General features: G+C 39.3%; 2 protein-coding genes and 1 pseudogene across 12 annotated transcripts in view; 1 reads left to right on the forward strand and 2 right to left on the reverse strand.

Annotated features, from left to right (window-relative positions):
* The window catches only part of LOC105490419 (oxidoreductase NAD binding domain containing 1), a 91,381-nt gene extending 74,619 nt beyond the window's left edge, over window positions 1-16,762 (reverse strand). For 5 of the 11 annotated variants that reach the window (XR_011619660.1, XR_011619659.1, XM_071090859.1 and 2 more), the window contains exons 1-5: window positions 16,371-16,762; window positions 11,269-11,418; window positions 8,858-8,984; window positions 8,189-8,252; window positions 6,511-6,543 (exon numbers count right to left, since the gene is read on the reverse strand). Coding sequence is in view for 9 of the 11 variants with exons in the window: in XM_071090859.1 (XP_070946960.1) it covers window positions 6,511-6,543; window positions 8,189-8,252; window positions 8,858-8,976 (216 nt within the window). In the remaining 2 variants the exon portion in view is untranslated. Of the gene's footprint in view, window positions 1-6,510; window positions 6,544-7,613; window positions 7,791-8,188; window positions 8,253-8,857; window positions 8,985-11,268; window positions 11,419-15,108; window positions 15,282-16,016; window positions 16,312-16,370 lie in introns of those variants that run through there. The other 6 variants (XM_071090857.1, XM_071090860.1, XM_071090854.1 and 3 more) reach the window with 6 other exon arrangements.
* LOC112428120 (THAP domain-containing protein 5-like) lies at window positions 1,095-4,917 on the forward strand (annotated as a pseudogene).
* On the reverse strand, window positions 9,382-9,926 carry LOC139361864 (small ribosomal subunit protein uS11-like). Its single transcript, XM_071090862.1, has one exon. It carries the CDS (start codon window positions 9,887-9,889, stop codon window positions 9,434-9,436), a length of 456 nt encoding a protein of 151 aa, XP_070946963.1. The 5' UTR covers window positions 9,890-9,926; the 3' UTR covers window positions 9,382-9,433.
* Window positions 16,763-16,903: the final 141 nt, after the last annotated feature.

Raw genomic sequence — 16,903 nt, forward strand, 5'->3', positions numbered from 1 at the left:
ATGTACCCTAGAACTTAAAGTATTTAAAAAAAAAAAGAAAGAAAGAAAAAAAAAAAACATTTCAAGAGTTACATATGGTCCTGTCTTCACTTTCTCATCTCCCATTCTCTCCTCAACACAATCTGATCAGGCTTTCACCCTCAGTAATGTACTAAAGCCAGTCATTCTGGTCACCCACTAATATCTTTGGTAAATCCAATGATGACCTCTCAACAGAATCCAGCACAGTCGGCCCCTCTCTCCTTGAAACACTTTTCCCCCTGACTCCAAGAACACTCTGCTGATTTCCTTCCTGTCTGGCTGGCCACTCCTTCTCCATCTCCTTTGCTGGCCCTTGCTCTTCTGCTTGGCCTGTAACTGTTGACACATTCCTGGGCTGAGTCCTGAGTCCTCTTCCCTTACTCTCTACACGACCTTAACTTTTCATCTCCAGCAGTAAACTCTAAACTCACATGTCCAATAGCCTGTTCAATTTCCATTTCAAATTTAACACAGCCAACACAGAACTCTTTTTTTCTCCAGCACTGTGCTAGATACTATGATTACAGAGCTGCTAAACTGGGCCTTTCCCCAAGGAGCCTCCCTTTCTTTGTAGCCTTCAACTCAAAGCAGAGTTAGTTACATACCCCTAGGGGCCACAGGCCAGCTGCCAGGGCCATCAGACTATACTTCCTTGGGAGTTTTTCTAAGAGCTGTAGTCCAGTCCCCCATATCCCCTACAACTATCTTTAGGCAGTGAGTGCCTGAGGTTTCTCTCCACCCACTCTGCTTTGTCACTGCTGACAGTGTGGTGAAGCCAGAAGTACCAAGTTGCTCATCCCAGGCTGGACAATCTCCAAAAGGGTCTTTGACCATCAAGCTCCAATAACCAGAGCAAATTACAGGTACAACTGCTGAGAAACAATGCATGTTGAAAAGATGTCCCCCTACCTCAAATTGAAGATGACCACTCTCCCGCAATCTCCTTGAAATGCATAGGTGATGACCAGCAGAGAACTGTAAAGGTTAGCCTTGGGACACAGTCCACTCTGCAGCTAAGCAGACCATCCCATTCAAACCCAAGCCTCAGCAGATTATGAGACCACAAGCAGATTATGAGCATTGGAAAATCAGCACCAGGAACTGTAGGATCCCCAAGGTATCTGCCCCAGGGGCCCAGCCATTTGACTTTATTAACTAACCACTCTGCCATCAGTATCTCCCTCCTTTCTCATGCCTAGTAACACATTGCTCAATTAAACCCTGTCTGTCTAAACAGTGTCATATTCTGCTGTAACATAAAAAAAAGCTGATTCTATTATCAAAGATCTGAGTTCAAGGACTGAGTCCTTGTCCCTTGAACAAGTCCTTTACACTTAGGACAACAATATAATTTATCATTCAAGACAGGATAATTTTGAGTGTGAAAGTGAGTGCTACTGACAATTATACCAGAAACAAGAGGCATAAACCAGGACTATTTCAGGCAAATGAGAAAGCAGGGTCATCCTAAATAAATCTTTGACTCTTAATCCCTTCATCTGTGAAATAGAAATTAAAATCCCTACATGTCCCTCCCAGAATGGTTGTGAGAATCAAGTAATCAATGTTGATTACTTGAGAATCAATGTTGTATAATCTGGTGCTTTGTAAACAAAAAGGCAATATATACGTAAGATACAGTAGAAAAAGACATAGGCTTCTAAAGGCAAACTAGTACAATAGAAAAAGAATTAGAAAGTTTTCCAAAATCAATTAGGTGCATAAAATCTTCTGATCAGAGTCCCATTAAAATCTGAGGACAGGGGCTTATCTATCATTTTCAATGCTGTAACCCCAGGATTTGGCCCAAGGTCTGGCACATTTCCAAATGAACAAATGAATGCATAAGAATTAGTAATTTAAGAAATTCTTTCACTGCCAAACTCTCCCAACAAACTGATGAAGAGAGCATATCCTGCTCAGTAGGCCAAGTCTATAGAGGCCAAGCACGGAATGACCCCTCCAGTAAAATGTGTCTTGCCTGAACAATTCTTACTGCATTACAATATTTCTACCCTTATCTCCTTGACATTTCTAGGGTTCAGACTGCTTATTCTTTTGATTCTTAAGAATAAAATGAATAAAACTCAAACACAAACATTCCAATGTAATTCAATTCAGAGTTCAGTTTCCTCCATCAGCACAATCTCAGACTACTTACAATTACAGTCCCAAGTAAGAAGCATAAACATCATAAACGGTCATTCAGTAAGCTTTCCAGAGGAAATACAATACCCAAAACCAAAAGAACATTTCTGGGTGAGTACTCCATTTTCTGTCGACTCCAAGAGCAGCAGCATAGTCCTTGAGCCCAGGAATTCTGAGCTGGAGCTTCCCTTCGCCACTGAGAGACATGTCCTAGGCCCTGCTTCCTCTTTGTAAAATCCACCTGACGTCGTATCCTTAGGATACCTCATGGACTTCAGTTGAAGAGCAAATAACATGTGTAAAGTACACTCACTATACAAATTAAAGGTAAGAGTGGAAGACGTGACTATGAGAAGCTGATCCAGTTCTGTCATGGCCAAACCTGAGGTGCCATTCATTTCAACCAGTCCAAGGTCCCGCCCCTACTCTATGGCTAGAAGCACCCTCTGGAAATTGGGGCAAGTCCCTAATGGCCATATACTGCCAAGAAAGCCAGATATCACCTAGCTTTCTCCAGTTCCTCCCAACTCTTCGCAGTTCTTATTCTGTATGGGAGAAGAAGGGAAATCAGAAACAGACGAGGAGGGCCGAGAGCGGTGGCTCGCGCCTGTAATCTCAGCACTTTGGGAGGCCGAGGTGGGTGGATCACGAGGTCAGGAGTTTGAGACAAGCCTGGCCAACATAGTGAAACCCTGTCTCTACTAAAAATACAAAAAAAAAAAAAAAATTAGCGGGGCATGGTGGCAGGTACCTGTAATCTCAGCTACTGGGGAGGCTGAGGCAGGAGAATCACTTGAACTCGGGAGGCAGAAGTTGCAGTGAGCCAAGATCGCGCCATTGCACTTTAGCCTGGCCAACAAGAGCGAGACTCTGTCTCAAAAAAAAAAAAAAAAAAAAAAAAAAAAAAAAAATTCCTGAAAGGTAGTACCACGATTGGATTTGTAATTTTCTGACTTGTGGGCACTAAAATTCTAAAGAGTCTGAATTAACTTTCTTTGTAGTTTACCTAAACTTGGCTCAAAATAATCCCCTAAAAGTCCCAATAATTTTGTCCTATAAAATTCTGAAATGGAAGAAGGGCCACCTTGCACCTCTTGCTGGCCCCGGGTCTCCCAGGACCTCATACAAGTGACACTCAGCTATATAGGACAGCGATTTACTCTATGAATCACCACGGACAAAAAAAATAAAGACCCATTTCCTCTAAATGACAAAGAAACACTTGAAAAGTGGCGCAAAAAAAAAAAAAAAAAAATAGAAAGCAAGATTGATGCATTTCTAGTAAATACCAGTCACTATGCAGTGACCATTTCACTCCTGACTCTCTTGACATCAGACGGGGGATTTGATATTTAAAACAAAGTATCTTTCCAACAACTTTTTCCTTTGCCTGAAGACAATCACGGAAAAGACCCTTCTTAAAAAACAAACAAACAAACCCAGAAGAAAAAATTGGAAGATGAGAAAAAAGTATGCCTAAAAGCCAAATCAGAAAAATCACTTGTATTAAATGAGGCAAAGTAAAATACAGTTAACACAGATGTGCTCCCTGAACATGCAATTACTTGATTCATCTGCCTTGGTAAAGTCACCAGCTTCCAAAACCAAGAAGTATACAAAATATATGTTAACTCTTTTCTTTTTGAGACAGAGTCTTACTCTGTTGCCCAGGCTGGAGTGCAGTAGCGCAATCTTGGCTCACTGCAACCTCTGCCTCCCAGGTTCAAGTCAAAATACATGTTAACTCTTAAACTAATTAAACAAGATTAACTAGGAAACTCTTAAACTAGTTAAACAAGATTAACTAGGAAACCAGAATCTATCTTGAAAACATCAGTTAACTAAAATGGGGATATAGGTGGTTTTCACACATCTTTTGAATATCTAAATTCTACAACTATTACTTTGAAAACTTCAAATTCAGAAGGTATTCAACAGTCTTTGGAAACCCAAGAAGTGCTTGAAATAACTACCAATTATCTTGCTAATCCAAACTTTACAAATATTCCATGAAAATCAGGTCAGCACAGGATAATTCATTCTTATTTAGCACAATTAATCAAACAGTTGAAGAATTAAACACAAATAAATAATCTATTATTGCCAGTTTTCTAAACCTATAGTTAATTCTTTTATATCTGCCCAAAAAGAAACCAGGGAAATGGAAGACACAGACACTGAAGACTCCTTATATAAGGATGTAAACTATGGAACACTCTTTTTTTTTTTTTTAAGAGACAGGATCTTGCTCTGCCACACAGGCTAGAGTACAGTAGTACCATCATAGCTCACGTTAGTAACCTTGAACTCCTGGGCTCAAGTGATCCTCCTGCCTCAGCCTCCTGAGTACCCAGGACTATAAGCATATCACCATATCCAGCTAATCTGCAACTTTTTGTAGAGACTGGGTCTTGCTATGTTGCCCAGGCTGGTCTTGAACTCCTGGTCTCAAGTGATCCTCCTGTTTCAGCCTCCCAAAGTGCTAGGATTACATACATGAGCCACTGCGCTCGAACACAAATTGAACATTCCTACTGCAGACAAGACACAAATAAAGAACATTTTTGGCAGAAAGTCTCTAAGCTACATTCGAAGATAACTCTTCTTGACCTACAAACAATAAACTATAGGTAGACTGAAGTCTTTGGAAGCTCTTATAAGACAGCCAAAGCAGGAAAACTGCCTATCTGAAGAAAATGTCAGATGATAAAAAACCGTTTTACAACAGAGGATGTCACTATGATATAGCATAAAAAGGCTTTAAAGCTATGACTGTTTTATAAGCTTTTTCCAGCCAAATCAAACTTTATATAAAGGGAACTTTTTCCCGTATAAAGTTCTGATCTTAAGGAACTATGAGAGTGCTCCAATGTTATGAACTGTATCCTGTTCTTATAATGCTCATTTTTAGAAAAACTAGAGAGTTGTGCTAAAGAGAAACAGTTTTATTAGTTGATAGTTTTCCAAATTAAAGTTAAAATTTAGTGAATAAATGATATGATTCGGGCATAACATGAAAGAACAAGGGCATGTTCAAAAGAACCTGAAACAGAAGTCAGGTTCAGCAATCAGTCCTGGTTTCACCACTGGCATATATGGCTTGGGCAAGTTACCTATCAAGACTGAACCTCAGTCTCTAATCTATAAAATAGGAATATTTACTAGATCTCTAATAGTCTATTTCTTTACAGTTCCTTCCCTTTTTCTTAAAATAATTTTGTTAGAACAGGTTTTCTCTAAGATTACTTTCATAATACTAGAAGTTGGCTAGAATTTGATAATAACTATTCCATTATCCTCAATATTTATTGAATTCTGTGCTGTCTGATCTTCTGGCTATAGTTATATATCTGTTACATAAAGGAAAATACACCTTTTATAATTTTATTCCAGTTGAACCAAATTAAGGAACTGCCCCTTAGCCCAGTTCTCAGGTGAAGTACTTCAAACTTGAAAGAATATGTGTATTGGTACTTCATATGTCACTGACCATCATAATACACAGTCATTTAAGCTTCTTAACATACTGTAGTTATACAGCTACATTTACAAACCAAAAATTTTAATGAGGCTAATTTTAAATATATTTAAGTATATTTTAGAAATCACAGTTGATATCTTTTTTTGTGACAGTACAGTGATTTATTGGAAGGGTTTCCAGCACATATCCAAGAAAAGGCAGTGTGAGCGTACTCAGAGAGAGACGTGCCCTTAGTATCTACTTCTTAATAGGTGTAACCTTTAAAGCATGTGCCTGCCTCATCTGTAAACTGCAGAATACCGAATACTGTACATTCCCACTTATGTAAATTTTATTAAAATTAATAAGCAAGAAATTACAGATAAGTGGTGATAACCTTAGGGAGATAAAGGTCTTTTATTAAGGAAGAGAAATAATGGTGATATAAATAAAAATACTATTTATATCCACACAAATTTGAAAAATGTAAAAGTAAAGACTTTGTGGCAACAATAAAAATGTGAAAATATGTTTCCTTAGAATTGGCAGTCAACATAATTAAGTATGTTAATGCCTATGATGGATGCTGTGCAAGTTGCTATTAGTCCGATTCTTATTCTTTTCATCTGTTAAAAAGAAAATACTGGTCAGGTGTGGTGGCTCATGCCTGTAATCCCAGCACTTCGGGAGGCCAAGGAGAAAGGATCACTTGAGGCCAGGAGTTCAAGATCAGCCTGGGCAACACAGCAAGACTATCTTTACAAAAAATTAAAAATTAGCTGGGCACAGTAGTGTGCCCATAGTCCTGGCTACTCAGGAGGCTTAGGCAGGAGGATCACTTGAGCTTGGGAGACAGAAGCTGCTGTGAGTCATGACTGTACCTCTGCACTCCAGCCTGGTGACAGAGCAAGACCCTGTGTCAAAAAGAAAAAAAAAAAAATACTATTATCTATCTATCTATCTTACCTGTCTTAAAATATTATTATCTATTTTATGGCATAGTTTTGAGAATTCCGTAAGGTAACAAAAAAGTTTTTGGTCCTGGAAATTAGGAGGTGCTCAATAAATATCAGTTGATGCTCAACAGTAAATAATGCACTAATTGTTGTAAATGCATGATGATTCTTTTTTGCTCATATTTCACTTGGTTTCTGCAGGCTATTAAAATTAATTGGTAGGTAAAATAAAATTCTGAAATGAATACTCTAATTCAGGGACTAGCAAACTATTACCTGCAGAGCCAAATCTGGGTGTTTGGTAAATGAAATTTGTTTACATACTGTCTATGGCTCTTTTCACATGATAAAATCAAAGATTAGAAGTTGTTATTAAGACAGCATGGCCCAAAAAAGCTAAAATATTTACTATCTGGCCTTCTAGAGAAAGATTTTCAACTTCTGCTCTAATTCCGCCAGCCTCAAAATACAACAGGAAAGAGTCTTAAGAGAAATCACTTTTTTTTCACAATTTGCAAGGCCTTCATTTTTTAAAAAGAAATCCTAACAAGTCTCACATTTACGGAATCAGCATTTTTGGTCACTTCAACAAACCAAAAGGTCTTTTCAGATTTACCATTGTGAAAACTGTACTTCCCCACAAGCTCCTAAATCTACTATGCTGAACTAATTTTACAAACTTCTCAAAAAAAAAAAAAAAAAAAGAACTTTAAGCTGAATCAACAAACATATACCCTTAGTCCCAAGGTAATTTTCTGAAAGAAGTTAACCTTAAAAGTAGGGCCTAAACAATATGCCTTTACATTAAAGTGTATCCTTCTATTAATAGATAAATTTAAATAAGACAATATAATTTCTGCCTATGTTTGTAGAAGTATATAATCGTTCCTTATATGAAATAGATTTTTATTGTTAGCTTCAATAGACTTATAACCCTAAGCTAAATATACCTGAATAAGTGATCAACATTCAAAAAAGCAAAATCAAATATCCAATTTATGTTTTTAAATAAAAATGGGGTTACTCACTGAGGTAAAGGGTGAGGATCCTTTACTTCTCAGCCCTTGACACCCTTTCAGGTGGTAGATTAGCTTTCTATAGTCTGAATATGGTGGAAAAAATCTGTACATTAGAAGGATAACAAGAGCTTGTCCATTTTCCTTTCTCAGATGTTAGTGCTTTCTCCCTTGATGAAATAAATTGTTCTAAAGTAGGAACGAGAACAAAGACTTTGAGACATGATGCAAAAAAAAAAAAAAAAAGACCCCACACACAAAAAAAGAAAAGCTATTCATAAAATGTAGGCTCTAAAAGAAATTCTAGTGCTAAAATATAACCCTAAACATCATACCTGTGAGGATGGCTCCCTCAACTGCTGCTCTACTCCCTTCATCAACAGGTAATCCATTCATTCCAAGTTTAAAGGGAAAAAATTTGAGTATCTATCATCTTTTCAAATCAGATATCATATGTCCTGCTCAGAAAATTTCTATATAGAAAAATAACAAACTTCCCGACTGTCCTTCAAAAGGACCAGACTCATCTAACACTTTACCCATAAGCCAGTAGCCGGAAAAACCTGTCATACCCCGAAGATACAAACCTCCCGTCGAACGACACTTGCAGTTCTCTCCATGTGATCAGTTTTCCTTTTGGATTTCATTATGCTTTAACAGAAAGTAAAATTAAGTTATTACATATTATCTTCACAAAAATAATAAAATTAGTTTTTCCTGAAATATCATGGTTATCCTAAATACAGTGTAACGCTATGGATCCTATAAAGTGGCCAGTATTTGCCCATCTAACTGAAGTTTTGGCCGGGCATGGTGGTTCACGCCTGTAATCCTAGCACTTTGGGAGGGCGAGGCAGGCAGATCATCTGAGGTCAGGAGTACGAGACCAGCCTGACCAACATGGCGAAACCCTGTCTCTACCAAAAACACAAAAATTAGCCAGGTGTGGTGGTGCCCGCCTGTAATCCCAGCTACTCGGGAGGCTAAGACGGGAGAATGGCTTCAATCCAGTAGGTGGAGGTTGCAGTGAGCTGAGATCACGCCACTGCACTCCAGCCTGGGTGACAGAGCAAGATTCCATCTCAGGAAAAAAAAAAAAAAAAAAAAAAAAAAAAAAAGGGTTAACAACCTGACAGCATGCACGCTGAAGCCAAGATGCTACCTTTCCGGGAGTCTGATAGGCCTCCCACAACCATCAGCAGGTCAGGTCGTTTTGAAAATCAACTTCAAATGACATAGAAGGCTTAATGACTCACCTGGTTAGAGTAAGGTGGCGCAAAGTGCTGAGTGTCAATCTCAGTGAAGCAGCCTCAGTACGGATGGCTCCAACAGAGCACCGCAACAACCCAGGAATCATAACAGCAGCACAGGCCATGGCGCTGCCTGGGAAAACATAAAACTGAAATTTCAAACTGCTGTTTTAAAAAGTGGGGAAATAGCAGACCATTTTAGAAGGTCAGTGAAGAAGAATTTGGATTTCTGTTGGTGCTATTATGAGTCAAGCTACCAGCAAAGCAGCCAAGAGCCTAACTTCACCTTGACAAAATTTCTTCCACTATTTAGAGTTGACTCAAGGTATCTCCACAATTATGTATATAAGTATGTAATTTTTGGTGCTATCAAATATTCGTGTTCTCTATTGCTTTCTAAAATCTCTGACCAAGTTCACAGGACTAATCTTATGCTATTATAGAAGAAGGGAGATTTTGTAACTTCCTGATAATTGTATTCTATCTAAAGAGCACTACATAAGTCTTTTTTTTTTTTTTTTTTTTTTTTTTTTTTTTACACGAAGGCAATTTATTAACAGAAAATATTTTGAGGAGTCTTGTTCACAGACGGCGACCACGGCGACCCCCCTTCCTGCGAGTGCTGTTAGAGGGGATGGGGGTGACGTCCTCAATCCGCCCGATCTTCATACCCGAGCGGGCAAGGGCTCTGAGGGCCGACTGGGCCCCAGGTCCAGGGGTCTTGGTCCTATTTCCTCCTGTGGCCCGGAGTTTGATGTGTAGGGCGGTGATACCCAGCTCCTTGCACCTCTGGGCCACATCCTGGGCAGCCAACATAGCAGCATATGGCGAGGATTCATCTCGGTCTGCCTTCACCTTCATCCCACCAGTCACACGGCAGATGGTTTCTTTGCCAGAAAGGTCAGTGACATGGACAAAAGTGTCATTGAAGGATGCAAAGATATGGCAGACACCAAATACATTCTCTCCTTCAGCCACCTGAGGTCCGAGGCTGATGACCTGTTCTTCCTTCTTTTCCTTCCCCTTTCGAGGTGCCATTTCTGCACGTCGTCTCCAGACTCCAGACCGGAAAGACATAAGTCTTTTATATTTCTTGTTAGGTAAAGTGTAAGAGGAAGATAAATTTACCGTGGTTCCCAAACAAGAAGCTTAAGGTTCCCAGATATTAAAAAACCAAAACTGATAAAAATAACACTATTCATAATAGCCCAAACTGGAACTATCCAAATGCCATTACTAGGGGAGATAAGCTAATTGTGATATATTCACACAGTAAGATACACTATACAGCAATGAAAACAAACTGTAACTACATGCAGTAACATAGATGAATATCACAAATAACATACTGAATGAAAGAAGCCAGACCCCAAAGAACAGATATTCTTTTATTCTAAAGCATATAAAGTATAAAAACAGACAAAATGAATCTATGATGTCAGAAATCAAGTTAGTAATTTCCCTTGGGAGGTGGCAGTGACAATGTTGTTTCTTAATCTGGGTGCAGACTGCATGAGTATTTTCACTTTTTGTAAAACTGATTAAGCTGTCCTCTTAGGATCTTTGTAGTTTTCTGTTTGTAGTTGAACTTCAACAAAAAGTTAAACACACACACTCTCTCACACACACACACACACACACACACACACACAGAGATTCTTCAACATTTCAAATTCTAAAAACTACCAGCCTATCAAGAAATGTACTGATTAGGAGTCAGATGATATTTCTTTTTGGTTCCTTTTATATCATTTTCCTACGTCAATTTTTAAACATTTGTCTAAAATGGCCACATTTAACATGTTACATTGCTCTATCTGTCCTTTTCTATCTTAGTTACCTTGAGAATAAATGAAAATGCATGTGAATACTTTTTTCTCTGAGCTTTTTGGGAGGCAGTATATAAATTAATTGTAATAAATTGCTGTTAGCAAAATATTCAAGCTAAGTGTTTACATTCCTACTCCATATTCATTAATTTGGTCCTTCATTCAACAAGTATCTATCAAGAGTCCAGTATGTGGCAGGCACTGGCGTAAGCAATGGTGCTACAGGCATGAAGAAAACAAAAACCTTAGGGAGTTTGCACTCAATAGATGAAGACAGAAAATAAATAAAAATAAATAAATCTGATGGTGATATGTCATATATAGTTTATTCCGTTATACCCCAATCATATTAAAAAGCTCACTGCTTCATAACTAGTCTTTAGATAAATGATACATTCCTTCTTTTCATAGTATGTTGCATCATCATTGTGGATAAGCATGGTACTTGCTATTTTTCTCTTTACTAAATGAAAAAAGCAGAAGGCCTCTTCGACCTCATTCAAGACCACTAAATGTAGTTTCTCTCCATTAAATGTTCTAAGTCAATAATGTTACCTTCATCCCTGAAAGAAAGAAGTTGAAACTTACTTTAGAAGTCCACGAGGTTTTAGTAGTCATTAAGAATATGGTCAGCTGATTGACAGAATATTTTGGTCCTGCTATTACACTGAGACTTTTGGATGTACAGCAGTTGGAACGTGGACAGTTTTTCCATGCATTAAAATTCTCGCAAAGTTCCTGCAATGGCAAAAACAACACATAACAATGTTTTGGGGAACTGATCAAAAGCACTATTACCTCTTAGCTGCCAAAGGAAAGGTTCATTATAATCAGTAGGCATCACCTCACAACAAGCCCACTCTCAATTACCCGCTCTCCATTCACTCTTCCCTCCATACTTCCATTTTTCTTTTTTGATTATTTATCTTACAGCTTCTTTCGTTCATCTTCCTTGGCCTGTCTTTAACACCTTCTACTTAGGATATCCACCCCAGGAAACAGTAGACCAAAGGCTAGAATGACACAGTTATATGTCACTTAAGGCCAAGTTCCCTGATAAAATTTAACCACTATATTGTTAAATATGGAAATACTGTTCTGTTCAATGTTTTAGACAACTAGTGCTAAAATAAGTTGCCCTCACAATAGGATACATTGTTTAATGATTATGCTGTTTGAATGGTCTCCTTCTCAACTGAACTGGAAAACAAATGTTAATTTTAAAAGCAGTTCTTGCCGGGCACAGTGGCTCATGCCTGTAATCCCAGCACTTTGGGAGGCTGAGGTGGGTAGATCGCCTGAGGTCAGGAGTTCGAGAGCAGCCTGGCCAACATGGTGAAACCCCATCTCTACTAAAAATACAAAAAATTAGCTGGGTATGGTGTCGGGCACCTGTAATCCCAGTTACTAGGGAGGCTGAGGCAGGAGAATCGCTTGAACCCGGGAGGCGGAGGTTGCAGTGAGCCAAGATTGTGCCATTACAATCCAGCCTAGGCAACAAAAGCGAAACTCAGTCTCAAAAAAAAAAAAAAAGCAGTTCTCTTTAAAATCCCGAGTTTATTTTGTAAAAGTAACCATGACCAAGAGTGCCACCTACTGGTAAATAAAGGACATTTTAATAAAATTCTGTTCAAAGTGCTTTCCAAAGCTTTATGCCAGTCCTAAAATACAAAAAATTAAAAATCTGCTAATTTTTTGAAATATGTCCAGTGGTTTCATACTGTAAGTATTTAATCAACCACAGCAGATCAATATATATCAAGTTATTTCTAAAACCACATAAAGAAGAATATCCCATCAATGTCTGTATCCTCACAGGTCTTCCCTTACCAAGAAATCTTAACTAATTTTATTTCTGAAATGCAGAAAATTATAATAAATGCTAAATAAAACTGACACTCACTAAATATGTAGTAAAACAAACTTCTGTAAGCAACAGATTAAATTTAACATTTAAGATTAATTACATGGTTTCAGTTCAACAGGTATAGTGAGTTCATTCAACAATTACTGGGGTGCCAGGCACTATTTTAGGCCTTGAAGATATAATAAAGAACTAGACACAAGGCCCTTGCCATCATGAAGCAGAGACAGATAGCAGTAAACAAATGATTAACAAGATAATTATAGATTATGGTGAGTATGATAAAGGAAGTAAGAGTGATGGGGTAGGTGGGGGAAATATTAACAAAGATCTCTCTCCAGGGATGACACCTTGGCTGAGACCTGAATGATGAGGAAACGGCAGCCAAGCAAATGTTAAAGGCAGATCACTCTGGCAGAAGGACCAGCAAGAGCAAAGGTCCTAATGCAGAAATAAGTCCGACATGTGAAGAGGAACCAAGGCCAGTATGACTGGAGAGCAGTAAGCTGGTAAGAGTGAAATGAGATGAAGTCCAGCAGCCTATAGTAAGGGTAGGAATTTTATCCTAAGGGTAACGGGAAGCAACTGCAAAGTCTGAATCAATCAGGAGAAGGACAAGACCTAATTTATATTTTTAAAGGACTGCTCAAGTTGCTGTGGGAAGAATAGAGAGGGGCAGGAGTGGAAGTAGGAAGTCCAGTTAAAAGACTCTGGTCTAAGATTATAATAAGGTAACAGCTACAGAGATGGCAGAAGTAGATGAACATGACATATATTTTGGAATTAGAGCCCCAAAACTTGCTGATACATTAGGCAGGGTGTGAGAGGACACTGACAGAGAAAAGCCAGGAATGCCTCAACAAGCACAAATGCACTGAAATTAAGTAAGTTCAAAGAACAATCATGACATCTGCCAATTTAGAATCAGGTGTCACTGAGGAAGAAAAGGGGCTCCTCTTGGTAAACAAGTAGTATACACAGAGCATTTGACTTGAAATCAGCAGAACTGGGCTCAGGTGTGACTCCTTCCTGCTTTCTAATCTTCAGCAATTTTAGCCATTTTAACATTACCCATGCCACCTCACTGGATTACTGAGAGGAATAAATAAAACGTCTACCAAAGTACCTGGCAAGCAAGAGTGTTACTAAAATCAGTCCTAATACACTGACCCCTTCTCTTCCTTGTCAAACAACCTAGAGAGGTAGAGGTTTGGTATTGCCAATAAACAACTCCCTCTGGCCTGATATACAACAGCACTCATCAAATACACTTTGCATTATACAATTATGACTTACTTTTTTTTTTTTGAGATGGAATCTAGCTCTGTCGCCCAGGTTAGAGTGCAGTGGCACCATCTAGGCTCACTGCAACCTCCGCCTCCCAGGTTCAAGTGATTCTCCCACCTCAGCCTCCCAAGTAGCTGGGATTACAGGCACGTGCCACCACGCCTGGCTAATTTTTGTATTTTTAGTAGAGACCGGGTTTCATCATTGGTCAGGCTGGTCTCAAACTCCTGACCTCATGATCTGTCCACCTCAGTTTTCTAAATCTGAACTTAGGCTAAGAACTCTAGGCATTGTTGTTTCCTGGATAAGCAGTGTTAGTTAACATTTATGATAAATAAACTTGTGATCTCAAATTACTATAGCAACTAATAAATCTGCTTATGTTACACTCTCAGGGTCAAAAAGGGTGTCATTACAGAATATTTCCATCCTTTTAGGAATAAATGTAAAGTTTAGTAGTCATTGTAATGTTTTCTTTAAAAGTGGTGGGTGGAGTAAAATAAACTACATTACATGCTTGGATATGGTTTTACTTTCTTCAGCACGGTACAAGCTCAAATTGGGCAGAACGTTAAGAGCAGCCATCTCTGACCAGACAGTGGGGACAATCAATGGATGCCACGATGAAAACATATGGAAAGCCATAGAGAACCTCCTCTCCCCAAATCTAGTTCTCATGGGACCAAGCACTGCTTAGAGGAAGATCTCAGCAGTCTGCAGAGCTGCAGTGCTGCTTTTTAAATCTAGCTCTGCTTGAAGTACCATCACATCAAAAATGACATTACTGTTAATTAAAAGCCTAGATTCTAGGGTCAGACAGATTTGAGTTCTCATCATAGCTTATTGCCATTTACCAGCTTTGCCTTAGGCAAGTTCCTCAGCCCCTAAGCCTCCTGCTTCTCAATGTTAAAGAAGGGGGTAATGATACTTATACCTCACCGGGTTGTTTTAATGACATAATACACATAAGGATTTGGTCACAGTGTATGACCAACACAGAGTCAACTATTATTAATAAGTAGCTCATTCGTTTTTTCCACTTTAGGTAACATGCATTCAAAGAAAAGCTGGAACATTACAAAGAAAAACTACCCAACAACCCCTATAACTTTTAGGACTACTAACTTCAGATTTTAAAATTCCTGAGCAAATTCTTTTTGATAGATGCGAAATGCTTTCTAAAAGATCTACCAATTTATACCTCCCATGAGCCAAATATGACTACACCCATTCCTCAACATATAAAAATGGCTCATAATGAATTTTCAAGTACTTACACTCAGAAGGACTAAAGAAGTAAAGACGGCTCCCAACCTCAAAATGATCAAAGGGTCTGCAGAACAGACACGGAGAATCTCCCGTTTTTTCCTGTCTCCAAGAGGCTCGTGGTAAGTATTTGTGTCAACAGTGGAGCAGCCTCCAAGCTGTGTGGGCTTTGCTGGGATGTCTCCTTTGCCCAGACCAGAATCATCACAGTTAATCCTTGACAAGTTTTAACAAATGTTTCCTAACTGCTGGGTAAATCTATAATTACGCAAAATTCAGCGTTTGTGAGGCCTTTGAAATAATCCTCCATAAACTCCTGTAATATAGCTTCTGGATTTTCCCTCAAAAACTCCTCTGCCTTTAAGTTTTCAAGCTTTAAAAGGGCTACATTGAGTGGAGCTTCATCTAAGTGTGCACAAAATTGGTAACTTTATGCCAACATATGAGTGTGTAAATATAAGCACAGGGATATGTTATGTAAATGTAAACTAAATGTTATATATCGTTGCTGAACCAAGTAAAACTCACAATTTCCATGCAAAAGTGCAACGTTACATCTAAAAAGGATCTTATATTATCTCTACTTCAATCCTTTCTTAGAAGAGGAAATAAGGCCCAAAGAATATAAATTCCCACTTGCCAGAGCAAATCAACAACTGAAGATTCCGATCTCAGATCTTCTCTCAAAAGCGCTTTTTTTTTTTTTCACTACAATGCATTTCTTCTCTATTAAGATATTAAAATGCCCAGTAATTGAGTAAGACCCAATGGACTCGGTTTTACCAAAACAGGCACTAGCACTGCTTTCAAGACAAAAATGCCTTTTATCTGCATTTCGCTTCAAGGCATACGTACGCCTCACACTGATAAACTTGCCTACTGACACCATTTCCTTCGCAAAGAAAAAACTGGTACTCACATAAGTAATTTGTCCCTGGGCCTTGGAGACAGAAAAGCTCTTCATTATTTCCCAGGTGCATGATTTTAGTCAAGATGCCCAACTCTCTGTACCTCAGTTTAAAGACTAATAAAATGGAATAACATGTAAACTCCTAGAGCTGACAATTCCACTTAGTGCAAGAACTGGCACATAACTCCCCAATAATAAAAGCTGATGTTATTACTATTACTACAAATCATCGTAGTTAATAATGTTATATGTCTGGCAAACAGAAGACTAAAACTCAATCCCTGCCTTCCAGGGCTTGGTCCTTTCAGCAACACAATTTAGGATATTTTAAGACTTCTGGGGTGAGAAAGACGCGGAATGTACCTGCAGCCAGGAACTAACAAGCTGACCGTCGCCCTGGGCTCAAGGTCACTCGGTGAAGCGAAATTCCACGGAACTGTTCGTCCGTCACCAGGAAGGGAGGTCAAGGAGGCTAAGGTGCTCTCGCCTCCCCACTCCGCCTTTCCCGAGGGCCGGTAGGATGCTACCTAGCACCTGCTGCAGCCTTCAGCGGGCTGTTTAAGGCGTTAAAGCAGGCGACAAGAAACAGGGAAACTTTCCCCGCTGGTGTTGCTTGCAGACCCGGCCACGGTTGGCTGCCGGCACCTGGGATACTCCGCGGTCCCAGACATGACGCAGCAGCGCGGACGAGCCCCACATTCTATTGGTCACTGCCATCCAATAGGAGGAGCGGTGCGCGACCCCGCTGAGCAAGACGTGCCGTCTTCCCAGTGTCTCCGCCCCTAGCTCAGCCGTCTCCGCCCCTAGCTCAGCCATCTCCATGGTGACCGCTAACGGTTATCCGTTTGGCCGCGCAGGCAGGAGTTGCGTCATTGCCCATGCGCCGGAAGCGCTGG

Source organism: Macaca nemestrina, chromosome 2, assembly GCF_043159975.1.
Source record: "Macaca nemestrina isolate mMacNem1 chromosome 2, mMacNem.hap1, whole genome shotgun sequence".
Lineage (NCBI taxonomy): Eukaryota > Metazoa > Chordata > Mammalia > Primates > Cercopithecidae > Macaca > Macaca nemestrina.

Bases quoted from the DNA above. Each gene is read 5' to 3' on its own strand.
- LOC139361864 (XM_071090862.1), bottom strand. From the start codon at position 9,889: ATGGCACCTCGAAAGGGGAAGGAAAAGAAGGAAGAACAGGTCATCAGC.